The 27,650-nt window shown below is 32.5% G+C and overlaps 3 protein-coding genes across 15 annotated transcripts in view; 1 reads left to right on the top strand and 2 right to left on the bottom strand.

Moving 5' to 3' along the window:
* The window catches only part of LOC148626773 (lysine-specific demethylase 7B-like), a 35,653-nt gene extending 31,350 nt beyond the window's left edge, over nt 1–4,303 (bottom strand). For both annotated transcript variants that reach the window (XM_088588037.1, XM_088588119.1), the window contains exon 1: nt 4,189–4,303. In XM_088588037.1, the coding sequence (XP_088444163.1) occupies nt 4,189–4,286 (98 nt within the window). In that variant the 5' untranslated portion in view covers nt 4,287–4,303. The remainder of the gene's footprint in view (nt 1–4,188) is intronic.
* Nucleotides 4,304–5,833: 1,530 nt separating this feature from the next.
* On the top strand, nt 5,834–22,481 carry LOC148626772 (protein bicaudal D-like). 12 transcript variants are annotated; one of them, XR_015923455.1, is made up of 5 exons: nt 5,834–6,148; nt 9,338–11,564; nt 16,636–16,675; nt 17,467–17,509; nt 20,553–22,251. XR_015923455.1 is itself a non-coding variant. In XM_088587503.1 (5 exons), the coding sequence occupies exons 1-4, from the start codon at nt 5,933–5,935 to the stop codon at nt 17,469–17,471; spliced, it is 2,400 nt and encodes a 799-aa protein (XP_088443629.1). In that variant the 5' UTR covers nt 5,834–5,932; the 3' UTR covers nt 17,472–17,509; nt 20,553–22,251. The 12 variants fall into 12 exon arrangements, 7 of the variants coding, with proteins under 7 accessions (XP_088443629.1, XP_088443705.1, XP_088443297.1 ...); XM_088587503.1 differs by having other exon boundaries at nt 9,338–11,476; XR_015923536.1 differs by lacking the exons at nt 16,636–16,675; nt 17,467–17,509 and adding an exon at nt 17,826–17,971 and having other exon boundaries at nt 9,338–11,476.
* LOC148626771 (N-alpha-acetyltransferase 11-like) overlaps nt 22,470–27,650 on the bottom strand; it is a 20,731-nt gene continuing 15,550 nt past the window's right edge. The window contains exon 7 of the mRNA XM_088587909.1: nt 22,470–26,794. Coding sequence (XP_088444035.1) covers nt 26,663–26,794 — 132 coding nt within the window. The 3' untranslated portion in view covers nt 22,470–26,662. The remainder of the gene's footprint in view (nt 26,795–27,650) is intronic.

Here is a 27,650-nt window from a genome sequence, read left to right as displayed (position 1 = left end):
ATTGCATCACACCTTGCTTGATCACCTGGTTGAGGCTAATTGTCCCGACAAACAAATTAATTAACGGTAATGATTTGTTTGTTGAGCGCTGTGACACATTCTCAAAGTACTCAAAGTGTCATCGTATGTATTTAAAATGGAAAGATGTTTGGATTTTTCAATCACAGTTCGAATCGCAACTATGTCCGCCATTACAAACTATTTTAGTTCATCGTCACATGACAACGTACCTAAAGGTCAAAAGTCTAAAAATAAGTCAACTACTACAAATAGTTGCAGTGATTGACTATTAAAGTCAAAATTTAAACCAGAGTGGACAAAGATATTTCCATGCATATACTACATAGATGGGGCAATGTACTGCCGTGACTGTCAAGATGCTGGACTTACCAATACATTTTCTATCGGAAGCAACGCATTCCTAAAAGATAATATACAGAAGCACATCAACACTGCTGATCATAAACGGGCAGTTCAGTTCTGATATGGGTTCCTTTGATTTTAAGATAGCTTTCACTTTGTGGTGCATGGCTAAGGACAGGAGGTTTATGCATTACTGATCAAGTAAACAGTGCTTTACATTCTTAGACACATGCCAACAATAGTAGCTGATGTATATAATTTTTAGATTTTTACACAATGATGTGTATGACACAGTAACAAAGTATTTTTTTGCATTTTTTATTCATGAATAGTTGCTAATGTAGAAACTGAATGTTGTTATATATTTTTTATTAATAAGAATTATCTGTTATTTATATACCAGTGCTGACATAGAAATAAACATGTTATTATTTATAATATAGTTGTTATAAGTATATGTATATACATGCATGCTGATAAATTTGCGACGCGAAAAGAAAAAACAGTATTGAGATTTAGTCTTACGCAAAAGTGACTAATGGGTTGAAAATCCTGGCTAAATCCCTGCTTGGGTGTTTGTGCATGCCAAATGTGTAGTTCCTAAACAGGGAGCATGGAACAGGTGCACCAATAGGGTGAGCATCCTCTACTTTTCTAGAAACACCTTCCAAGTTGCTCATAAAAAGTCAAGTCTAGGGTAGGTGAAAGAGGAAAGGAAAACTATGACACACTGAACAAATCTGTTTTCATGTTACAGATGATTACACCATAACTATCCGTGAGTTCATGAAGACGATCATAAAACTTCTGTAGTAATGACTTCAATCTTGTAGCAACATTCATGTAACCCTGTTCCAGAAGCCTAATTGTAAGAAATATAGCGTGATACAAAAAGTATGCATAGTTACAGTAAGCTCTGGAATAACGTATGGGTCGTGATATGAAAACTCCATATGGAGGTGCTGAAGGGATGTTGAAAGGAAAGGAAAAGTTGACAATGCCGAATGAAAAGTCATTGCATTTGTTGTATAGTTTGGTCATTAGTTTTCCTTTAACATCAATCTCTAAGTGTAGGTCAAGATACGAAGCTGACTTCACAGTGTCTGAAGTATACTTTACCTCAAGTTCTTTGGGGTAGATGGGATGTATAAAATCCATGAAACTATGGTTTGATTAATAATATGTCATATATATAGCAGAAACTGAGATTAAAGTATCTGAATAAACAATATCGCTTCCCTTGGGTCAGATCAGCTATAAAGTCAGCCTCATAAGAGTGAAGGAATAGGTCAGCAAGTAGAGGAGTACATTTTGCTCCCATTGGAAATCCGACTGTTTGTTGAAAAACATGTCCACCACACTGGACAGATATGTTGTTGATAAAAAATTTCATGCATTTGAAAACATTTTCTTCTGTATATTTGGAAGGCCATTTGGAATTGTTTTTTTTACAAAGTATTAGAAATCTCTACCAAGAACTAAATATTTGTATCTAGGTGTACTGTCATTTTTGAGTCGGGATTTTAACCAAGTATGGGGAATATAAAGTATAAAATACTAGTATAAAAATAATTTTAGTGAAATACCTGATTTGCATGGATCCAATACATTGCTGTATTTTAATCAATAAATGGCTTGCAAACACAGGAAAACATAAACAACTTTTATTTAAAAGAAAAATGATGAAAGGATACGCATTTCAGGGAATTTAACGGAATCTTTTCAACTCAATGTGGTCTTCTGTTGGTAATTTTTCCTCACTTCCCAGTGCATGTTGTACACGGAAACCAACTTTTTTTGTCGATCTCCTTTCCCAAGAAGGGGGTGCCCATGAATGTGCCTAATACACAGAAGAATATGGTATGTTTAACGGACAAAAACAATCTTGTTTTGGGCTTTGTCTGCTGAAACGACAACATATTTGTCATGTATAGTAGACAATGTTTTTGCCACACTGGGTCTTTGAAAACTGATGTAGCATTGACACTCATTGACATACATTTTTTGAACTTAAAACATAAATGTTTCAAAATTAAAGACCTTGCAGCCTTTACCCATTCTGACAGAGAATTAAGGTCTTCTTGTTCTCATTTCATCCATTTTTTGTGTAGTCCCCCATGGCATCCATAAGAACTTTAAAGTTATAATTCCAATTTATGGAGCATAGTTATTGGAACTTGGGACCTTTAGAAAGGACCTTACAGAGAGATTTGTTTTCGATGAATGATGTGACCGGAAGGACCATATTTGAATGGAGAGTTTTTGCAAGAGCATTTAGGTGGTTTTGCCTTGCAGGAACTCCTCAATTTTGAGGTCCAGGAATAGCCTTTTATAACTGCAATAAGTGAAGTACAAGTGTAGGAATATGAAATAATTGGTATTGTTTCATTGAAATACAGGGGAATTTCGTTTGTAACATTTTTTTGATGCAATTAATTTTAATTAATTGCATCTACATGTATACCTTTGTTGACAAACGGTAGAAGAAATGATTGTTTTTCTTCATCTTGACCTATAACACAAACTTGTTTAAAGAGTCTATGAAAACCAATATCCAAAATGATGGTCATTTACATTATTGTTGTATTGGCATGAAAACTTTCCTATACTTTTGAAGTTTGCACACGTAAGGTATTGCAGTACTTAGTCTGCATATCCAGTTAATCCTCAAATAACAAATGTGAAAACTTCAAAAAACAACTGGAAAAACAAAACTGCAAAAAAATGCTTTTCAAACTTGAGAATGTCCCCTTTCCTCCAATGGCATCCTGCCCATTTCAATTTCTAGCTGGAGCACTGAATATTGTCTACGTAAAGGGACCCTTTTCTGTCAAAAGAAGCAAATATACATTTGTACAGGTCTGGCAGAACTTGCTACTTAATAGGCCCTGATGTCTGAGAGAAAAATAAAAATGCCTGGGATCTCCTGTACTTGGCGATCGCAATACTCGTAAACCAGTCTTGTTCACAATACTGGTACAAAAAAAATATTCCAGTGTTGTGATTTTTTCCAAATTTTGAACAATACTCGTACACCAGTATTGTACTTATTGGTATTGTAATTAAGTCGTTGTTATGTAAACACAAGCTGTGAATTTGACAGTGCTATTTGTAGATTTTTCTGAGTTGGTTGTGTATTTTGACCTGTTGCTTAAATTTGCTTATTTGCAGGTCATGCTGTTGTTGTGGTGTGGACTGAAATATGTATAATGAAAGTTTTGAAGCTTGCCATGTTTTCTGAATGATGGACATGGCACATTTGATAGCCATTTGTTGTCAAGCAAGGAGTTAAAGAAGGTTTGCATCTCATAATTTTTCACAATATCTTGTGTGGCGAGATTTCAGTATACTAGCCACAGCTACTGTACTTGCCGCCTATACTACTATTGCAGTGAAATTTAGCTCTTACACAAGATTGATATCACAAAAGCAGGGGAAGCTACACCTATAAACATCCTTATATATTTTGCAATTATTTATTTCACATACATCAGTATTATACATCAATTAATATATTTTTGGGAAAAAAATCGCAATACCGGAATATTTTTTATACCAGTATAGTGCACAATACTGGTACATGTATACCAGTATTGCAATCGCCAAGTACAGGACATCCAGTGTCTGCATCTCTGGGCGTGGCCCAATAGTTGAGGTTTACATAGATCAAAAAGATCACAATTACGCCACTGTCTATTATTGTTCTCTGGTTGACCTAAAACTAGTATTGTGTATCAGCTGTCAAAAACGATTGTTTTAAGAACTTGAATAATAAACTGTAACTCTTGGGGTGAAAATATTTAAGAATAGGCTGCTATATACAACCTGCCATGAAACCAGTCTTTGCAAACATCACATTCAATCATAAATTCTGTCTCATCGTAAGGTTTTCGACATAAACAATAAACTGTCTCGGCTTCCATATTGTTTGAGCAGGAAGCGAAAACTGGGCATGCGTAATTGGAGGGGATCTGAGTTGTATATGAAAATCGGGCACCTGTTCAGAAATGAAGGACGGGTTTAATCTCCGTAAAATATAAAAGTAATCACTACCTTTCGACAAATTTTACATGAAAATAATGTAACTTCCTCACAACTAGGGGATGCTATGCCCTAATATTATTTAAGATACACAGACGGCAATTTGTGGTGAAATTGGCGTCATATTTGTCAAAAGGTAATGATGAATCTTAAGAATTTTACTTTTTAACTTTATTCCATTTTTATTATCATTAAATACTAAATATAAAAAGGGGCTGGGGTGGGTAAGTCAAGTTCAATGGGTAGGTACAGATGTGCGGCCCATATCGGTCTACTTTTTATGATTTGTGATATATGAAAAGGGTAGGTATTTTAGTTGCAGTAAATGTATATACACAATTACTTACACAGGGTTATTGATTTCACATTAATTGATTAAATCGCCCATAAAATTATCAAAGTAAATGAAGATGAACACTTGACTTATTCGCAGGAACCCTGACATGATAATGATGTCTTAAGATACAATGTCATATATTCTGACCAGCATCCTGATGTGATATGTAGATACAGATAAATGCCATGCATATATATATGAACGGGTTACAAAAATGCATTAATTACAAACATATAAATGGGTGTCAGTTTTTCATTGTCAAAATATATGAATGGGGTGGGTAAAAAAAATTAGGGGGGCACACACCCGTACCCTTTACTTGTTAAGTTACCACCGGTTACTCGCTATTTCAGTAAGGTGGCTCAAAATCCAATAACAACTGATAAGCACACCTTGTTTACCAAAACAAAATTATAAATAAAAACATATCCAACAGGATTAAGGAATGTCTAAATAAAATAAGATCTATGTGCAAATGCCAAGATAAAAAGCAATGACGTTCACATGGCACATGGCAATAATATGAAAGTAGTATAATTTTGAAATATTTTTTTTAAGTCGTAATATTCCTTATATAAAAAGTCTACAGTTTATTTTGTTAGTTTTATCATGTTGTTTCAAATGATCTATTAGTCGTGGTTATCTGACAATTAAGAAAAAATTCATCTGAGATATTCCCTCTATAAATAATCCGTTTCGACCTGACGGGGTGGCTAAAGTGTGTTTACCTGTATCAGGGACTTTCTGTGTTATATCAGGGAGTGTATATTAGAGGGAGAAGTCACTTGTAATAATCTATATAGAACACTGCCGTTGCTATTTGTAATATAAAGTCCCTGAACTCCCTGCCTGTATGTAATGACATAGATCTGCAAATTAAATTAATTATAGATCTCTGGTAATGAGTAATTGGATCAACTTTTGTAAGAAGTTTCACTAATTACTGATACAATTAAACTATAATATTGATCGGTCAATTAACACGTTGATAGATATTTAGTAATGGTTGAACGAAGTATGGACAAAATCGTGAAAAGCCATAAAGAGCGAAGTAGCTGGTCACATGACCGTTACCACATATTTGCATAAATTAGTTAAAATGGCGATAGTCTGAACTGAGGGAGTCTGCCCTTGAAACTTTCTTCCAATTTTCGTGTAATGTGGATGATTTTAAGTCCTCTTTAGAAGAAAATGTCAGATCCAACCAGCAGTGAACAATCTGTTGAAGAATTAAGACACGAAGTTGAACGATTACAAAATGAATTGGCCGAAACGACGCAAGAGAAGATGCAAGCAGCCGAGTATGGACTTGCTGTGTTGGAGGAAAAACAACAACTACAACAACAAATAGAGGAATTGGAAACCCAATACGAATCATTAAAGCATGAATTGGACACAGCTAAAGAGGTAAAATGTCCCGAGTTTATTTATTTATAAGCAAGCCGGCATCGTACACAACATGTTCACTGTGCTAATGACTCATACATGTACATGTTTGATGTAAATGTGTAATGTTACTGATGAAGTCATTCTATGTCCAATTGATGCATAAGTTTAGAGATATCTTTATACAATATAAGCATAATAATTTGTTTAGGAACCTGGCATAACTATTCACCACATTCAGTGGTATACACTATCCACAGAAAACCTCAGAGACTTTTGTTTCTGGATGGCAGTAGATTAGCATTATGAATTTATGTGACATATACTTCCGTGAGGGTAGGTTTGGGGTAGAATAAAAGACTCTCACTCGTGTTAAGTATGCTCACTGACTACACTACAGTTCATTAACACAAAAGGATTTATTTTTCTGTCAGCGAAAATTCACAATGAAAATTTAAATTACAATTATAGTGCAGTATGGGCAAAACAGAAGTTTTATTTCATTGTCATTTTAATTTGAAAAGTGCTTCATATACATTCAAATTACTAGAATAAGATTGGAGAACTTGCAATGGGAGCACAGGGATAGGGTTTCAAATGAATTTTCAAGAGTAAAAGGTCCTGGTCTGTTGTGCATTCCCAATGAAAAGTATTCTATAAGAAAGTTGAAGGTCACCAATTAGAGTAAAAATAAATAGGGTAGGTCCGGGACCTAGGTGAATGATATTTTTAACGTCCTGCATCGGAAATTAAGGGTGCCAGACATCGGACCAGTGCAAATTTAAACCCCATATATGGAAAAGTATTTTGCATTGATTACGTAAGAGTGAGACATTGATCTGGAAGCAGCTGAGATGCATTTCATGGTAATTTAAATAATTTAAATGTCAGCAAAGTGGTTGGAACTGCTTTAATATTTTACATTGTACATGAACATTGCAGGACCTATTTAGACAGTGATGACAAAAATGCACTGTATGTTTTAATAAATCCTGTAATATCAATATCGACAGTTTAGTCTATACAAGACTTCTCAATGACAAAAACAAATGGGAGAAGTTTTTGCTCATTTTTTGCTCTATAGAGGGCCTTGTACATTCCAAGTTTATACTTGTATGTAAGCAAATTTAAACCTTCTACATGTTGTTAAAATATATATATATACATATGTATTACATGTACTTTCATAATCCCCTAGGTTTCAATTTATAAATCACTTGTAATTGAAGAAAATACAGTACAGTATACATTGTAATGTATTCAAGGTTGAGTAAGGTGTACAATTTACATGAAAAGTTAAATAATTTCTAATGATAATTTAAAAATATTTTTAAAAACTGCATGTATTTCAGAAACTGAATGATCCTTCATGGGTATACATGTATATATACAATAGCTGTAAAATTGCTGTGGAGGAATTTTTGGTACTATGGGTGTAGAAGCACTAAACATACTACTAACTGATTTGAATCACATTGATTTTGTGTGCGACTGTTCACCTACATTTTATGTACTTGTATTTGAGCAAGACTGGGTGCAGCTTTTAAATGATTGTAGGTGTACTTGTCAGATGTAACAGAATCTTATAACCATTAGTTTTACTTGAGGTACAGTTTGTACATTGTGAATGGTAATGAGGCGAGGTAGTATACATTTGTACATGTCTCATGCACTGTCAACCAGAAATTTAAAGTTTTACATCATTTGTAGGAAAATATTTATTCAAGCAAATATTACGTTTTAAATCTATTAACAAAAGGTTGTATTTATCCTTTTGATTTCTGTCTAAGTTGTCTGACATAGGGATTGGTACTTGAAATGGTCAGCTGGTTAAGTTTGTGTGAGATACATGTACATGTACATAGTCATAGACTAAGGGTTACAAATGTATATGTAAAATAATACAAATTAAAATGTTATTATGAGTTGAATCAGAGGAATTTTCCTGAGATTATACTGTATAAGTTAATTGTATAATTCCAAATCAATTGATTAATAAAACAGTCAAAGTAATAAGTTACATTGTGTAAATAGAATTACCTGATCAACCTTACCTTTGCATTAGGTTACAATAGGAGATCTAAGTGTCCACTTTGACCTACTTTTATGATTAATTGAACTCTTACTTGAAATGGTCAGATTCACATTGCAGTTCTTTGTCTATTGTTTTTATATTTGGTTCATTACGAAAGTGCAAAGAAAACATTTTCAGAATGTGAAGAAAATACAGCATTGGATAGGTACCTTATTGGAGGAGGTAGAAAGATGATTTACGTGTATTCCAGTGCTGTTGTAATTGCTCATATTTTGAAAAAAATGCCTTTACCAGTACATACAATGTACATGATGTATATCCTATTTTTATATTTTGTCTAGAAACACAATCATGTAACACTACCCCTGGGCCCTATTTTGATTTAATTATTTTATCTTTTCATTGTGGTACATCATTTTAATGATTGTACCTATAGTTTTCATATTGTGCTTGTTTACTTACATTGTAAATGTTACTTGAATTAAAAATACACATCAATTACAGTATGAAAATATTTTAAATATTCTTAGACTTTTTAGTTGTGATAAAATCCTTGTTTTGTTGGTTCCATTGCATGTTCCTATTATTCTAAAATTTATTCAGTAATTGGGATTAGAGGGACCATGAACCTTTTTTTCACATGTCCATTTAAGTCAGAATTTTTTAAAAAGAATATTCAAGTAAGGACCCATTTGGAGTTCTGAATATCGTTAGACAATTAGGCAAATACTTTATTTATATAATAACCTCAGACACATGCATGTACAAGAGGACAAAACACAAGCAAACATGCATTCATGCAGTATACATGTATACAGTATGACAAGATATCAATGTCACTTACATGTAGTCACATAAAAAAGTAACTGTACATATGTACATGTTAAGTATACATTTTTTTTAAAGAAAAAAGAAATGACCAACTCTCAAATTTTAATCCCAATCAATTGTTATTGAAAAATAAGCAGTGTAAAAATTTCTGACTCGTACCATTTTTGCTGACTTGTACCATGATTGCAGCCAACTGTTTTTGATAATGTTACAGACCAGTATTTTTAATGTAATCGCTGATTTTAAGATTTGTTACATACTTAAGATGTTTCTTGTTGACTATAGCTCATTTCATTGGATTTCTTACTATAAATTTAATATAATATAAATTTGTATACTTTCAGGCATTAAACAAACACCAGGATACATTTCGGAAACAACAAAAAAGTGGAATTCACCATGAGGACACTTTCCTTCAAGAAACAGCTACGCGGGAAGAAAGTTATAAATCATCAATCAGTGATCTAGAATCAGAACTAAAATCATTCAAACAATCCTTCGATCGTAGCTCTGCAGAAAATGAGCGATTACATGCTGCAGTGCTTGAGCTGCAGCAACATAATGAGAACCTTGAAGAACAAAGACGTCAGTTTAAAAATGATATCACGGAATTTAAAAAAAGAGAAAACAGAAATTTATCTGATTATGCTGAGTTAGAGGATGAGAATATCACTCTTCAAAAAACTGTTTCTCAGTTAAAGCAGAGTCAAGTTGAATTTGAAGGAATGAAGCATGAAATAAGGCGACTTCATGAGGAGTTAGATGATCTCAATATTCAGTTAGACGAGAATACAGGTCTGAAAAAAATAGTAGAGAAAAATTTGGAGGAGGCCCTGACATCTTTACAACATGAAAGAGAACAGAAACATTCACTAAAGAAAGAGCTTGATCAGAGAATTAATCAGGAGTCTATGTTTAACTTAAGTAATCTGGCTCACATGAGTGGACTAAGTGAAGGCTTACCGAACAGTCGATCAGAGATCAATGATGAACTTGATGATGGACATGGTGATCATGATAATCCTGCTTTACGTAGGATTGAGGCAGACTTCCAGCATGATGAAACTAAATCTCTGGTTAAACCTGGACCAGGTAAAGTTAATGACATTCTCAGTGAAATTCAGGAGAATGAAGTAAAAAAGTTAGAACAACTCTTAGAACAAAGTGAGCAAGAAAAAGCTGAACTTCAAAAGGCTTTAGATGAAGCTCAGAAATTAATAGAAGATACTCAGACAGACCTTATAGAACAAAAGAAACGTGCTGACCAACTTAAATCTCATATTAATTCAGTGTTGAAGGAGAAAGAATCTGAACTAGGGTTAGATGATGAAGAAGCAGACTTAGATGAATTAATTGCAAATGAAACTGACCCAGATAAGAAAGCTTTACTAGAACTGAAAAAGAATCTGAGATTAAATGAAAGGAAATATTCTAAAGCTCTTACTGAAATCAGTAGTCTTAATGATGAGATAAGTAATTTACAATCAAGGGGACAACATGGTTCCATCAGATATGATGAGAAAGAGTTTGGTCATGCGTTGGAGGAGCTAAGAAACAAATGTAATCAGTATGAAAACACAATAAAAGATTTGGAGAAGGATCTGAAGGCCATGACAATGGCAGCTTCAGAGGCACAAGGAAGCTTAAACACAACACAGGATGAACTGGTCAAGGTCACTGAGGAAATGGCTCAGTTATATCATTTGGTATGTGAAGTTAACGGAGAAACTCCTAGCAGGGTCATGCTGGACCATGCTAAAGCTGCGGCACAATTGTCAAGACAAGATGGATCACGTAGCAGTAGTGAAGAGAAGGAAGATCCATCAGCCAAAAAGAATGGTGAGAAATCACCAAGAAAAACAAAATTAAAAGCCAAGAAACAAGTCGATGATGTTAAAGGTGATCCAATATCTTGCTATAAATTAACTGAGACAGTTATTGATCAAGTGAAATATCTAAAGAGAGCTGTAGAACATTTGATGGAAGTTTCTCGACAGAGGAATGGAGACAATGAAAATACAGATGTTCAAGAATTACAGGAACAAGTTGTTAAACTTAAAGCTATGTTGTCAACAAAGAGAGAACAAATTGCTACACTTAGAAGTGTTCTAAAGGCCAACAAATCAACTGCTGAAGTAGCTTTAGCAAACCTTAAACAAAAATATGACACAGAAAAAGTGATTGTGACAGAAACAATGATGAAACTTAGAAATGAATTGAAAGCATTAAAGGAAGATGCTGCAACATTTGCTTCACTAAGAGCAATGTTTGCACAGCGATGTGATGAGTATGTTACTCAACTAGATGAAATGCAGAGACAACTTGCTAGTGCAGAGGAAGAAAAGAAAACACTAAACTCTTTGCTACGGATGGCAATTCAACAAAAATTGACTCTGACACAGAGATTAGAAGATCTTGAGTTTGACAGAGAGCGTAGAAATATGCGTAGACAAGGCGGACGCAATAAAATGGGGACTTCTAAAGTAAGTCACAACCACAACTCATATGAAGAATATGGTCGGGGGTCTGGCAGATCTTACCATAGCAGGAGGGATTATTAGGTACCCATGGGTAAGTTGTACAGGGTGCAATGTAGATCTCTCCTTGGGGTATGTGGGTGCTAGACTCATCACTGTAGATAATCTTTGCTATAACACCAATTTCTCATAATTTGGCTTGAGTCCTCGAAGTCTTTGCTTGTTCTAACTTTTTTCTGAAATATTATAAAATATTCAGGTAACTCATGATGCATGGAACCACTGCCATGTTATAATTTCTTTTTTATATTGAAATGCCAAAAAAAAAAGCTAAACGTCCTGAATTTTCGTAAAGTTGTATACAGATCTCATAATCTTACATGTATATGTACACGATAATATCATAGCCTGCCATTGGTAAAAACCCTTATACATTGTACTGCAAAAATTTACAAGAGGCATTCATTTTAAAAATTAAAAGACAAATTTGGAAATATTGTAAATAAGGGGCTTGCAACTTAATAATCATTTAGCTTCATTTTGTTAGTTCACCTGGACTAAAAGTTCAATGTGATTATTAATATTTGTACATGTACATTTGTGTAGCATCTGTTGTCTTTTGTGAACAATTTCTTGAATTAACATCTCACTTCTTGAAGATTTAAATAAAACTTGGTAAGATTGTTGAATGTAACATGTAAGGTGTTCTAATGCACAAGAGATCTATTTGATTTAACAAAATCTAGACCAGAGGCTATCCAACCTGATTGGCTGATTTTGAAAGGTTAACACCAATGCATGGGCTAGTATTCATACTACAATGTATATAGGGTTTTTGAGCTGAATTTGTACCCTTTGCAAGACATTTGCCCACTCACAAGTTTTTATAGTGACAATTTGAAAACACAATTTGGTTCTTATCTCTGCAGGGCAGATCCAGACATGTTGAAAAAGAGGGATGCCAGCCAGGGTTCCTCAGAAAAAGGGTGTGCTAGGACATATTTTCCTATTTTTTGTCAATTTTACACAAATAATAAAGTAATAAATATGATAAATTTGTCTACCCTGGACTTGACTTTTGATGAGCAACTCAGTGGGTGTTTCTAGGAAAGCAGAGGTAGCTTACCCTACCGGTGCACCTGGTCCATGCTCCCAGTTTTTAGTGGAGTCCGAGTTGCTCATTTATTTTTGTTATTTTGTATGTATGATTTTAGTTACTTTATGTTCATCATTGTGTATGTCTGTTTTCCATGTCTGGTCTTTATCCCTGGATTAAATTCTTTTGATTACCGCTATAACCTTGGTTCCCTTGATTACTCTTTCCTATAAAAAGGATATTTTTAGAAGGGACCATTTTCAGGTTTTTTCAAATATATTCAGAATTTGAAGGAGCCATTTATTATAAAACCATAAAAATTTCTTCTATATGAAGAATGAAGCAATTTTTTTTTGGTCAGAAGGGGCAAAAGGCTTATGGCAATTTGCCTTCTCAACCTCTGCTATACACATGTACATGTACTTTTTTTTTCACATGTACATTGTACATGTTTATTCAAAATTTTTGTTAGTACAGTCTGCTTTCACCTGTGCTTGTCATAAAGATAATTTGCGTACAGTCCAGTACCCAGGTGAGTGATTTATGGGACTAGTAGTATATATTTAATTCCGCTTGTCTCAGCCTAGATTAACCCATTTAATTAATATATTGGAGGGGAAAAAGCAATATTGGTCATTAAAAATATGTAAAATGTTCATTTTTGTACATTTTAAATCTAGAGAACTTGCCTCGTGACACTTCGTACAGTTGCCTATATTTTTATTCGACTGATCTTTTTTTTGTGGTTGTATAATGGCATAATGCTGTAGCTCTGTCATCTGTGTCATTATTGTTTGTAGACGCTTGTTTTTGTGCAATAACTTGGATATTAAATGGTTGATCTTTATACAATATTCAAAATCATGATAGAAAGGTTGAATTGGTATTGGGTGTCATCATATGGCCCCAACTGTTTTTGAATTAGGGGCCATAAAGGGTCCAGAAACAAACATTTCAGAGAACTTCAACTTTTCATGACTTTCAGACAATTAATTGAGTAGATGTTAATAGATCTTTTTTATATTGTACTACAAGGTGCCATACAGTACCACAATAGAAAGACTGAAGCTGATTTTTAGGATAATGACTGGAGACAATTTAGAGTTACATGTAGATGGCTGAAAGGGCCAAAACAATATGTGTTCTTGATATCAGGACAATGGCTTGACTATAATAAATAGTTTATAGATCTCTTTAAAATTATACAAGGTGCCATCTCCCGAAGGATGGGCTGGATAAATTTTTTAGGTTCATTTATGAATTAAGGGCCAAAAAAGGGCGCCTTTGATAGTGGTCAATTTTTTTTATCCTGTGTGAAAAGTCTTATTGCAATCAAAATTCAAAGCTGTCAATGCTTGCCCCAACTGTTCAGGGTTTGACCTCTGCAGTGATATCAAGCTGTGCTCTGCTAAGCATTTTATTGCACATTTATATACTGGTAAATTAATGGACTAAGTATTAAGCTTAAAATTTGAGTTCATCATACCTTGTTTTTACAAATATAGATATGCATGATTGTTGAAGGAACACCATTATTGTCAGCAGCATGCAAGGGGAGGTAGTCTGACATGTACAAAAATGTACTTGTAGAATGAGGCAGTGAAATGTATTCTGGTCATAATTGATAGTAAGCAGATTCTGCATACCCCGAACATGTATTTTCTGTTTTGTTAAAATCACAAATGTTTACATTCCCCAGTACTTTCACCCTATGCTCTGCTCAGTGATTGATTTTTAGGTCTCAGTATCGTATTAATTTTCCCATAGACTTCTGTAGTGAAGTGCATATTTTTAGGATTTTTTAAAAAATATGTAAATTGATTCAATGAAACTTTCACTTATGTAGCATTTCTAAGGACATGTGAAAAAATAATTTCCCGCAAAGAAAATAGGGTGAGTCCACGAAGATCAGACAGAAAAGTAGTCGTGAACTATAAATAGCCATTTTCCCTACTTTCACTTTCGTTTTGCACTCATCAAACCAACCTTTTCAGTGGAACATTTTTATGATATTATGTTAGATTTTCTCTTAAAAAAGTTCTTCATCTTCCAGTGTGATGATTGCTCTATTTTATAAGTCATTGTTCATATCTTTTGACAAAACATTAGTTTGTAGAGAGGCAAAAAGAAAATGCACTATATTTTTATAGCATCCATGTTTTGACATACACCCGCTCAGGGATATGCAATACGATACTGGTACCTATTACTAATAAAAATTTCAATATAATCATAAAAGTTGTTGTTTGTCTTCTAGAGTATTCATTTTCATACTGAAAAGTCAAAATATCATTGCCCTGCTGCAAACAAGAGTTTTCTATTAAAATTTTTATATAGGTACCCTATTCCAGGCATAAGACTAATATCTCAATGTTAGCCAGAAAATATTACTTTTGATAAAAAGCTGCTGCATTAATCAAACTAAGCAAATTTGTGGTTTATTCTGACATGGTAGATACATGAGCTGTACTATGAGTTCCAAATCATTATTCAATCCCCACTTGTGAGTTCCATATATGGAAATATTAATATCTGAACCTCCTTTTTTGTCTGTAACTCAAGGGAGCCTCTTGTTTAAAGTAAGTATATGTACCAGTACAACCAACTGTTTTAAACTAAAGATATGGTCATTTCGATTATAATAAATCCAGAAAAAATTATACCAATATCATAGTTTTAAAAAAATACGGCTTTTCATATGCAGAAAATACAGATTTTAAGCCATTTTGGTACCCCAGGCAGATACAAATGGACCTCAATATAACAGGAAAAGGATTTTTTCTTTAAAACAGATAGTTATGATGCAAGAAAAATAGTTTACTGGTGTAAATATTATAATAACAATTGTCTGCTTTAGATGCTTTTTGAAAAAAATTCAGTTTGTATATGAAAAAACACCATTATTTTTCTTGCGGCATTAGAATCTGTCCTTTTGTACCACTAAAAAATTGGCTGTTGACTTTTGTGACATTTCTGTGTTTAAATCAATCACACAGTTATATGGCAACTCATTTTAGCTATTTATTTGAAAGAAAAACAAAAAATTAAAAAATATTCATTTTTTCATATATAAGAGGCAATGTGTGGAAAATGACTATTTTCAAGTCTTAACCACATACTTAAAATGTGTTGTAACTTGAAAACTATCCTTTATGCAGGAGTATTACTTGCTTTAGGTTACCTGAATATAGATATGCTCATCATAAATAGTAAAGATAATAATTTTATTGAACTGATATCCTACAAATTCATGAAAACAAAATGCATTTCCAAATTTGGTAAAGATTAACCATAAATGCAAAAAACCAGAGCTACCATAAAAAATCAGGTTCAAAATTTGACTAATTCATCTTAAAAGTGTTACCTGCATTGGGGTACTACTTTTTCAGCTGGTAAAGACCACTTGCTGAATATCCAACTTTACTTGAAAAACTGGCTTACTAGGTCTCAGTATCGTATTAATTTTCCCTTAGACTTCTATAGTGAAGTGCATATTTTTAGGATTTTTTTTAAAAATATGTAAATTGATTCAATAAAACTTTCACTTATGTAGCATTTCTAAGGACATGTGAAAAAATAATTTCCCGCAAAGAAAATAGGGTGAGTCCACGAAGATCGGACAGAAAAGTAGTCTTGAACTATAAATAGCCATTTTCCCTACTTTCACTTTCGTTTTGCACTCACCAAACCAACCTTTTCAGTGGAACATTTTTATGATATGTTAGATTTTCTCTTGAAAAAGTTCTTCATCTTCCAGTGTGATGTTTGCTCTATTTTATAAGTCATTGTTCATATCTTTTGACAAAACATTAGTTTGTAGAGAGGCAAAAAGGAAATGCACTATATTTTTATAGCATCCATGTTTTGACGTACACCCGCTCAAGGGTATGCAATACGATACTGGTACCTTTATACAAGTTCATGTGGCAGTAGGAACACATTGTACATATATGTTGACTTGTGCTTTACACCTGTTCAATATGTGGCACGTACATGTACATGTACATGCATCAAGTAATATTAAGGTTTATTATTAAGAAATGTTTAGATAATGTTCTCTTCTTTTTAGGCCTGTTTCAATATAGCTAATCCATGTTCTGGAAATAATAGTATGTACAAAATGCTTCAAACATCTATATATGTTATTGTTTTTTTTGGTTTGCACAAGTTATTGTCATCGATTTTTACGTGTTCTGCTGTATTTGTGTGTTTCTGTTTGAGTTTTATTTCTCTGTGGTTATTTTTCTGCTTTCAATCTATAAATGAACAAAGTTTCAGTTAGTCCTAACATTTAAGTGGAAAAAAGTCAAAAATTTAGTCCTGATTTGTTCATAAAAGTCTCAAATTGTTCTGAATAACGTCATAAATTGTTTGTGACCTATAAAAGGTTCCTAATTTCACAGATCCATTCCTTATATTTGTAGGTACATGTATAAAGAGATATGATATCCATGGGTTAACAGGCTATTCATTAACCTTCACTATGTCCACACACTCTTTATAGTCTTAGTTCCATTGCTGCACACAAATGATTCCACCAGTTCACCTCAAATTATACAAGATGTTAATGTTTTTGTCTGGGTGATGATCATCCTCAAGGATTCATCGTAATTTAGTAACATTGGTTATTAGAGATATTGATTCAAGCATAGGGAAATCTATTGATCTTTACAAATGTTGATCAGTTAGGTATATGAAAAATTAGGTATGGACATTAGGATGGGCTAGTCTGAACATTCTAGAAATTGGAAAAATTATATATTTGATAAAAATAAATGATTGTTATAACCAGTACTAATGAGTATTAATTCAAAAGAGATACTGATTGCTCCACAGTGTTTACTGTTACCTTACGTTTTGTTCAAGTACCGTAAAATTGACAGAATGATTTCTATTCCAGAATGAGTTTTGACTGTGTCAAATATACTAGGGATATTTATAAGGTATTCACTGCTTGTACTTTGCCAATGACATTTTCAGGCATGCATATGAATAAGCCTGGTTTGAGCAAGAAGCAAAGCATACTGGAAGCATGCCAGAAGTACAAAAAATGTAGGAATGCATGGAAAAGTATCTAGTGGACACATGGTCTTATAAAATACATACACGATTCTCATTGTCTCCTACTGATATCTGACAAACTTTTTACTGAGACACACATGTCCTGCCAATTTGAAAACTCAACTGCTCTGTAAACAGAACATAGATGTTAAATCATAAGCAGTACTTCTCTACAAGTTTTATTTAATTTAAATTTAGATAACATAAGAACACAAGAATACAGACCTGTGACAAAGCTGAGGTATCATAGATGTTCTGGTACAACTGTTCATGTTAATTCAAAATAATTCCCATAAACTGTTATCTGACAGCATATTAGTACACTGAGTATAGACAAAAAGTTGGTTAGTGACTATATTGAAAGTCTTCTGAGAATGCTGAATTTGTACACCATATTTTAAACTATACATTTTGTAAATGATTGACAAAAATTTGTTCAACATAGATATACTAAGAACTTTTTAGCTCACTGGGCCGAAGGCCATGTGAACTATTGCCATCACTTGGCGTCTGTCTTCTGTCATTCTGACAGACACTACTTGACCAATTGGAACCTAACTTGGTATGAATGTTCCTTGGGGTATCGTGCATAGAACTGATGTGGGGATTTTTGATCAATCGAGGTCAGACAGTAGATTTTCGAATATATCTCCAAAACTGTTAGATTTAGCCAAATTCTGACATGGCCGTAAAAGTGTTCAACATGATGAGATCTATCTGTGCTGAAATTTTCATTTTAATCTGTGAAGACATGGTGGAGTTATTGCACTTTTTCGACATTTTTTTTGCTTATTTTAATGTTATTTCTTTCAAAGATCTTCTCTGACACTACTTGACCAATTGAAACCAAACTTGTTATGAATATTCCTTGGGGTATTGTTCATTGAACTGGTGTGGGGATTTTTGATCCATCAAAAAAAAATGGCTGCCATTACTAAAAATAGAATAGAGGGGTCAGTCAGTAGTTTTTCACGTCTCCAAAACCGTTAGATTTAGCAAAATTATTTCTTAGCTAAAATAACCCTTATTATAAGGCCTTCAAAAGTCTTCAGGGATCAAAGTTAACAGGTGACTCCTTGTAAGAGTTATTGCACTTGAAAGATGAATTTTTACAGTTTTCAGCCAGTATCTTGAAAACTATAAAAGATAGAAAGAAACTTTCTATCGCTGAAATAATCTTTATGATAGTCCTACCAAAGTCTTCTTGAGCCAAAATTGTTGAACAACTCCTTGTTAGATTTATTGCCCTTGAAAAACAAACTTTAACCAGGTGAGCGATTCAGGCTCCTGGGAGCCTCTTGTTTAAACTTAATTTGACAAAACTACATACGATGTAGGAAAGATCTCAAGAAGTATAAACTTTATGTCCGCTGATGTTCAAAGGTAGGGGCATAACAAAGTTTCTCAATCCATGCATCTTGTAATATGTATACACATTTCATAGATAGCTATAACAACTTGATGAAACTGTACAAATGGTGTAACTTCTTAATGCATTATTCTTTTAATGGTATGAAATACATGTACTAGCCCATGTTGATGCTTTTTGTGAATGCATTAGTGGGGGGTTTTTGATATTGTCTTTTTTTGTTAAGTACATTACACTTGTTATAAATAGGAATGCGATTGAACAGCTTGTGATTAGTCAGATTTGTTGTTGTGACATGGTCCCATGTTATTGATTCCGTCTAGATATGATCCCTTCTCATTGCTATATTATTCCTTTGCAATGAGGTTAGTGGTAATCAGACATGCTGAATCTAAAAAACAGCAAAGTCATAACAAGCCAGTATACACTAGTGGATCACCATCCCAGTCTGTACCCTTCTGTATCCTCCAGTGGGAGTTCTGTACGCTGGTGGTCAGGAGTTGCAGTGGGAATGCCAAAAACCTACAAGTCTGTACACTGGGGTCAGGGGTTCAAACAACAAGGTTGGGGCTCTATTGGTAGCTATATACTTTTTTAAGAAAGTTTTTTTCAATACATGTAGAAACAAGGAAAAAACCTACCTGAATGTTGTTAAAATTTTTAATTGTAACCTCCTTTACAAAAAAGAATCTGTATTATTATTTTTTTTTTTTTTTGACAAAATTTAAAAGAACAATCCAGTAAACCCTTCAAGAATTATAGCAATTATATTGAACTGGTGCAGATAACACTTCTTTTTGAAAAAGAAAAATTTTAATCACCAGGAAATACAAAATATATATGTCATAAAACAGTTTTACACAGATGACAAAAAAATCCTGAATGGTGAATGATTACAGTGGATAGAATCAGCTGTTCACCGTTGAATGTTTGCCAAAACATAACATTCCTATTTGCTTAATAATTGCATGATGCATGTATAAGTAACTCGTGCATTGATTGCTGTTTGGCACCTTTTACACTGTGTTGTATATTGAAATAACAATTACTTAACTTGTATTTATGTTATTTTAAAATGTACTTGTCCACAAAAGAAGCATGAAGTAATTGAATGTCACTCTATATTATCTGCTTAGAAATGAATCTCAATAGGTCAAAACTATTTCTTAATTGTGCAAATAAAATTTAGAATAACATTTATATCATTGATATATCTTTCAAAAGGGAAGTTTAAAAATGCAGATTTTGGTAAAATATTTTAAAAAGAAAAGATTTTAAATTTGTTGTACAGATGTGGACTTACCATTGTTATTATTTGATGTATCATTCACTGCATGATTCTTTGAAGGACTAATAGTTCTCACATGTTTGATAAGTTAAATAATAAAACTCTAAGACAGCATTAAATTTAAAGTAATGGAATTGAGTAAGTATGGACTGTTTAGTTGGAAATGTAAATTGTGCACAATTATATGTGATGAGAAACTTAGATGAATTTGGTTGCATTTCTCATAAAGTTAGGACTTGTGTAACAGTTGCCTCATTCTATATTTCAGTGTTAGACAGAGGGACTAATAATAATCAGCTAGAGAAGTAGAGACCCGCCTTACAGTGTTAACGTCAGTGTTCGTCACAATACCACCATTCCTTACATAGTGTCATCTTTATATTGTTAAACTGTAGTGAGGACACAAAGTTTTCTTACTATTTATTGTATTAACCATGGAGAGGTTGTATGTGAAGTTAGAACTGCTATATACATTTATTTTATTTATAGATCTGGAATCTTTTATATGATATTTTAAAATAGCTTTTTAAAAGTACCAAAAAAAGTTAATAACAAGTGAATGTGTAAACTTATAAGGCAGATAGGGTCATGGTCATTATGTACAGTATTATCACTTTGTATGCAAATTAATGTCTATAAATAGAAATATTAAAGTACTTATACTCAATATGCCATATAAGGCTCATTCCAATTGTAAGGAGGTTATCCCCATTGATGTAAATTTTATTTCACTGTGATATAAATAATTTGTGCTGCATTTTTGTTGTGTATTTCATCTGGGGAAATCTCATCAGCTATACTGTGGTGCACAAATTTTGAGAGCTTAACTTATTGTGAAATTTGGTGAGGAAATTTATTATGTTGTACAAGGGTATTTGTTACAGGCTGCCACCAAAGACCTTTGTCATAGCTTATATACATGTAATGTTATACCTCATACATTGTGCCATATCAACACAGTTATCTATTGTTCTAAAATAAATTCTTTCTTGAGTAACCTATTCTTTTTGTGATGAGATTCATAAGTTTGTTAAACATAATGTGGTTGTGTAAAAATATTTCAAACTACTTATAAGTTCATTTCATACTGTGTAATAAGTAAACAAAACTATTAATGTCAAGGTTTAGAATTCATACTGAAAGGAGATGATCATGTATTTTGTAGTATTCATTTAGACTTGTCTTTAACACTCACATGTTGTCACTGTAACAAGTCAGAAGTGTTGAAACACTGTGGTTTATGAAATAGATTTCTTCTGTTTTTATGGCACATGTTTAATAAATCTGCAATTGTAAATATTAAGATTTATTTATAAGCTAGTCGTGCAGTATTTATCTTATACTCAAAGTTAACACTTTCAGGTGTGAAAATGTGGGGGGATGTGTGTGTAAAAATGAGAGGGAGTTTGAGTAAAATTGTAGGGAGTGTGAGAAGTGAAACAAAAAATATACAATTAATGCAATATAATGTTTTATCATGTCATTTTTTTTCATTTTACATTAATATTCATTTTATACAGAAATTATGAAATGAAATAGATTTAAAATATGTATACACATTTTTTTAAACAAGATTTCTTTAAATCTTAATTACAATCAAGGCTTTGATGTTCAGACTTTTATTTCAGTAAATATAAAGTATATTATAGATTTTTTGGGGTATTAAGATCCAAGTTTTATCAGAATTGGACTTAATTGGAAAATACCAAAGTATTTTGATTATGTATATTTGAACAAGTCTTTTTTCTTTTAGTACAAGTTTTCTTTTTAAAGATGTGCATTTTAAACAATTTTAGAAATTATTAGGTTTTAGATGCTTATCTAATTGGAATTAAGATTTAATGTCATTTTTAAAAAAAAATCAAGGAAAACATTTTAATAACATAAAAAAATAAAACGTTTTATTTACATGTTTATGTTTAGCTGGGCAAATGTTGAAACTGCATCAAGTAAAAAGATAAATCCTGCTTCAGTGTTCATTATATTGTCCTTCCCATTGTGTCCATGAAACCCTACTTCATTACAATCAAGGAACCGCTGTCCGTGTGACCTATGTTTTTGTGCCACATTACAGCCGCCGTATAATAAAAGTTGAATTACATTCATTTGAAGAAAATTTGTTGAAATGGTTAGGGAGAATCAATGTTTCCCATAATTTTTTTGATAAAAATTTGCAAATAAAAAGTGATAGTAAAAATACATTGATCTTTAATTTGAAAAAAATAAACAACTGAAATAATTCTTCAATTCACACCTACATACAATTTATTGGAGCATGCGCAGAATTATTGAATATTTCTCAAGTTTACAAAATAAGGTCATGGTTTAGTAAACAATAAAAAAACAGTCATTGCTGTTCTGTTTCATATATTTATGGAACTAAGCACATGAAAGTAATTTATCTCAACATTGATTTTGCATTTTAAATATAAAATCCTTTAAATGTTTCACTATTATAAATATAGCGAGAAAGTCTTAACTGCGCTGACACCCAGTCCAGCTGTGTATATAGTCCTTCCAAGTGTTAACCTAATCTTGTGTGCATAGAGCTTTAATCTCTAGATATTACACAATTATTGCGAACATTTTGCAGTTTTTATACGCTGTCAAAGACGGGACGTATTATGGTATATCGTCTGTCCATCCATTTTCTGCATTTCAGGCAGTAACTCAAAAATGCTTTCACCAGCTTTTTTATGAAACTTTGGTGAATTGTTCATATCTATTGACATAAATTCCCTTCCCATTTTTATAAATTTCAGATTTTTTGTTTCTGAATTGTTTATTTTTATATTGAAAAAAAGGGGGATTCATACAAGCTTCTATGCCACAAAGGAAGGTTGGGTTAGATTTTTTAAGGTTAAGGCCCATTAGGAACCAAAAACAAGCATTTTTCTAGTTTCTAGTGAACAACAATGACACAATGAAATTGTTCTGCTAGATTCCTTACCTCAAAGGGATAATTGTGATTACCAGTAATTTTAGGTAAAAATACAGAAACTATACATTGCATCACATGTACATACCCTTTTGAGAAAAACAATAGGTCATGATGTGAAAGTATGTGACCATGGGATTGAATACTGAAAAAAATGCATTCACATGATTTTATGGTACTGTCACTGTCTATACAATAGCTTGGGTTTACAGACCTCACTGGTTTATTGAAATTTAAAGACTACTTCATATAATATTTTTTGTAAATGATAATCATTTTAACAGATATTTTTGATTTGGTTTTAAAGTTCCAGTTTTGCCAAAATATAAAATGTAGACAAAAATGTAAAAAAAAGTTGTTAATGATTCTTAATTAATAATATCTCCTGATAAGGGTCATACTGCAATACTTAACATCCATCATTGATATGTTCACAATCATTTCTCTCACTTAAGAGTGAGACAAGGTTGATGTTGAACTAAATGAAAGACTTTAAAACAAAACCTAATTAAACAAAAAAGCAATTTTAAGTTGCATCAATTTTTTGTTTTTTCCCTTTAGGCTTCCAAGTTCCTAAATCTTGAGGCAACACACCTTATCAATTAATCCCAATCTTCCTTTGGTGGTAAGAAACATGCAGTTTGAATTCATAAAAAAAAAAAATCGTTGCTTTATATAATATACATTCAAGTTGATAATGAAGTAGACAGTACCACTGCATAACATTTTGAGATCAAATAAAGTCCTATAACCCCAACTTTTATAATACAATAAAAGAACAGCTTTCCAATGTCCCCCGCGAAAAAAAAGTGAGGAAAACTTTAAATTCACTGAAATTTTCTAAGTCAAAGGGCCATAACTTCTGTAAAAATCATTCAACCGTAACCAAAGTCGAACTTAATCTTAACTTCTCATAGTAAGACTACATACAAAATCTAAAATCAATTGGTGAAAGCTTTACAAAAAAGTGCGGAAAATGCAGACAGATGCCCGGCATTTCCATGTCCCCTCACGACCTTTGTGGGCGACAATAAAGTGGCAAAGTAATATGAACTGGAACACATCATGAGTGAACAAAATTAAAAACATACCGGTAAAAGCAATTAAACCAAATACTAAGAAGAGTGTGATGAAACAAGCTGAATTATAATATCAAATAATCAGCTTTAGATAAGCGTTTTAAGTTACAATTAATTAGAAGACAACAAAAACAAGACAGCTTCATCCCATCAAAACAAGCATCCATTAACTATTACTTAAAATCCTACAAAGCAATTGCCATTACTATGTGTACGTTGCCCATTAACTTTTTCAACCATCCTCTCCTCTGAAACTACCGAACAGATTATAACCAAACTTTGCTTGAATGTTCCTCATGTTATCTTTAACAACCCATATGTGTGATCATGTAAAGAACATGGTTGCTGTCACTAAAATAAACGATTAGGGTCAAATCACGGAATTTTGCAAATATATCAAAAACCAATGGGTCGAACAAAAATCTGACAGGGTAAAATTGACCAGCATGGTGAGACAGACAATCACCAAAATCTTTATAAAGATCTGTTACCAATGTTGCCTCTTAAAAGGAATTTTACCAATTCTTACTTTGAAAATCTCATCTGAAACCATTGCCTTTCATCTTATCAAACTTACAAGAATGTTCCTTCAGATATCTTTAACAATCAGTGTGTGTGGATTTTTGAACTGGTGGAAAACATGGGCACTGTTACTAAAAATAGACCATAGTGGTCAAGTAAGATTTTTGCATATAAATCCAAAATGTTTGGGTATAGTTAAAATCATGCAGGGGTAAAATTGATCAGCATGTTGAGATGTTTTCAAAAAGATCCGTCCACTACTGCTAGAGATATGGTTGGTTCTCTTGTACTATGTAACCATACACATTCTGTTTATGGTTTAGCATGTTTCATATATTTTTTCTGTTATTACCTCAACTTACTGAAAATGACTTCGAGAGATTTATTTTATAATTTGAAAACAGAGTGGAAAACTAAAATGCTCTCTATCGATTGAATGATTCTACGACAATAATACAGTAGGGTAAAAAGTATTGAGTTATTGCTTAAGAAGGTTGAAAAGACTTCTTTGACCAGGTGAGCAATATGGCCTCTCTAGTTCGAGTTATAAGTCCTGTGGACAGACTGTCAGCTGTCTTACAAAAAAACAGGAATATAAACTCAGTCCTTAACTTGAAGGTAGGACATCAAATGTCACACCAACCCTTAACATGACCAAAAACATTAAATGTCAACTGTATTAAAATTAAACAGATATAATGAAGTTAGTAACAACCTTTACATATCAACATAATAACATCAACCAACTTCATTTATGGAGTTTCACACTTAATCTTACTGAAATCATCTATTAATTCTCTAGGTAATAAAACCAAGTCACATTGACATATTCATCAGATCAAAGAAAAGTATCAACACACTGGAAAGACATATCCCAAATCTTAAAAAATTCAAGGTCAACGGGACCAACCATGGTAGCTACACATTCCTGATCTACCCTCATCCCCAATATCAAAAGCATACTCTGAAAGACAAACTAGAGCAAAACTCACCTGCTGATACACCCTGCTCTTCTTTCTAGAAATTATATTGGAAACCCATTAAGTCATTCAGATGGCAAAACAAAATAGGAGGTTATATGTGATAAAGGATGTATGAAAGTTTCCTCAAATTCCATTTAGCAGTTTTTCAGTAGTTGCAGATTAGAAGATAGTTCCATCTTGGTTGTCCAATGATGAAATCCATATTCAGCATCAGGAAACCCCAAATATTAGTCCGATGAAAAAACATAATAGGAGGTGAATAATTGCATCATGGTATAAAGAATTTGTGAAAGTTTCATCAAATTCCATTCAGAAGTTACCAGTATTAAAGGAGTTGCAGATTAGAACTGGGGACAGATGAACAGACAGACAGCATAATTACTTTACACCTCCCAAAATGCAGGTGGTATACAAAGATATAGCCCTAATCAACCTGTCATGCAATTATTACCTTGACATTGAGGACAAAGTTAAGGGTCAAAGACCACCATCCATGGTATGCAACAACTTTCTGGTCTGATTACAGTTTGTGGTGTGGCCCTAATTAAGGACACCTTTTGTTTAAGAATATGCATTTATATCAAATACTTCATAAGTTAACACATTCATATTAATAATACAAATTTCAAAAGCATCAATTTCTATGCTTTGCATAATTTTTGTAATAAAAACATACCAAATGAAGAACAGGCTTTTATGAGAGGACTTTAATAAACCTTGAAATGTAATTAATTCAATATGAAATAAAAGAAAAATTGACACAATAATGAAATAAAAATTTAGATAATCTAACACATGATCATTTCCTGTTGATTACAATTTTCACAGTTTAATAAAGGAATATAACACATCAATATCAAGGCTCTCTATTCTCTTTAGAACTGTCTGATTTAGAGTCTGGTTTTGAAGAGTCAATTTCTTTCTTGGATTTATCTTTTTTTAGAGGTGTGTCTTTTATTGCTTTTGAGGAAGAATCTTTGCTCACTGCCTGAAAAAAAAAAAAAAAACGAGATGAAGATATTTATACGGTACAAGCACTAGATTACTTCCTTAGAAACACTTCAATTACTATTATTATGACCTTTGTGTAATGAACTATGTAAGACGTTTCTATACTGTGTTGTATGTTTTGTTATTATTATAATATGACCTTTGTGAAAGGAACTATGTAAGACGTTTCTATACTGTGTTGTATGTTTTGTTATTATTATAATATGACCTTTGTGTAATGAACTATGTAAGACGTTTCTATACTGTGTTGTATGTTTTGTTATTATTATAATATGACCTTTGTGAAAGGAACTATGTAAGACGTTTCTATACTGTGTTGTATGTTTTGTTATTATTATAATATGACCTTTGTGTAATGAAAGGAACTATGTAAGACGTTTCTATACTGTGTTGTATGTTTTGTTATTATTATAATATGACCTTTGTGTAATGAACTATGTAAGACGTTTCTATACTGTGTTGTATGTTTTGTTATTATTATAATATGACCTTTGTGTAAGGAACTATGTAAGACGTTTCTATACTGTGTTGTATGTTTTGTTATTATTATAATATGACCTTTGTGAAAGGAACTATGTAAGACGTTTCTATACTGTGTTGTATGTTTTGTTATTATTATAATATGACCTTTGTGTAATGAACTATGTAAGACGTTTCTATACTGTGTTGTATGTTTTGTTATTATTATAATATGACCTTTGTGAAAGGAACTATGTAAGACGTTTCTATACTGTGTTGTATGTTTTGTTATTATTATAATATGACCTTTGTGTAATGAAAGGAACTATGTAAGACGTTTCTATACTGTGTTGTATGTTTTGTTATTATTATAA

The sequence above is a fragment of the Perna viridis genome, chromosome 1 (assembly GCF_037379345.1).
Source record: "Perna viridis isolate PV_CMFRI_1.1 ecotype Kerala chromosome 1, ASM3737934v1, whole genome shotgun sequence".
Taxonomy (NCBI): domain Eukaryota; kingdom Metazoa; phylum Mollusca; class Bivalvia; order Mytilida; family Mytilidae; genus Perna; species Perna viridis.
Note: the sequence above shows the minus strand (reverse complement) of the source record. Positions and strands in the feature narration are given on the sequence as shown.

Coding starts and splice junctions, on each gene's coding strand:
- LOC148626772 (XM_088587081.1), top strand. CDS start 5,933: ATGTCAGATCCAACCAGCAGTGAACAATCTGTTGAAGAATTAAGACAC. Junction 11,477..16,635: donor ATAAAATGGGGACTTCTAAA/GTAAGTCACAAC, acceptor TCTTCTTTTTAG/GCCTGTTTCAATATAGCTAA. Junction 16,676..16,990: donor TCCATGTTCTGGAAATAATA/GTATGTACAAAA, acceptor TTATATTTGTAG/GTACATGTATAAAGAGATAT.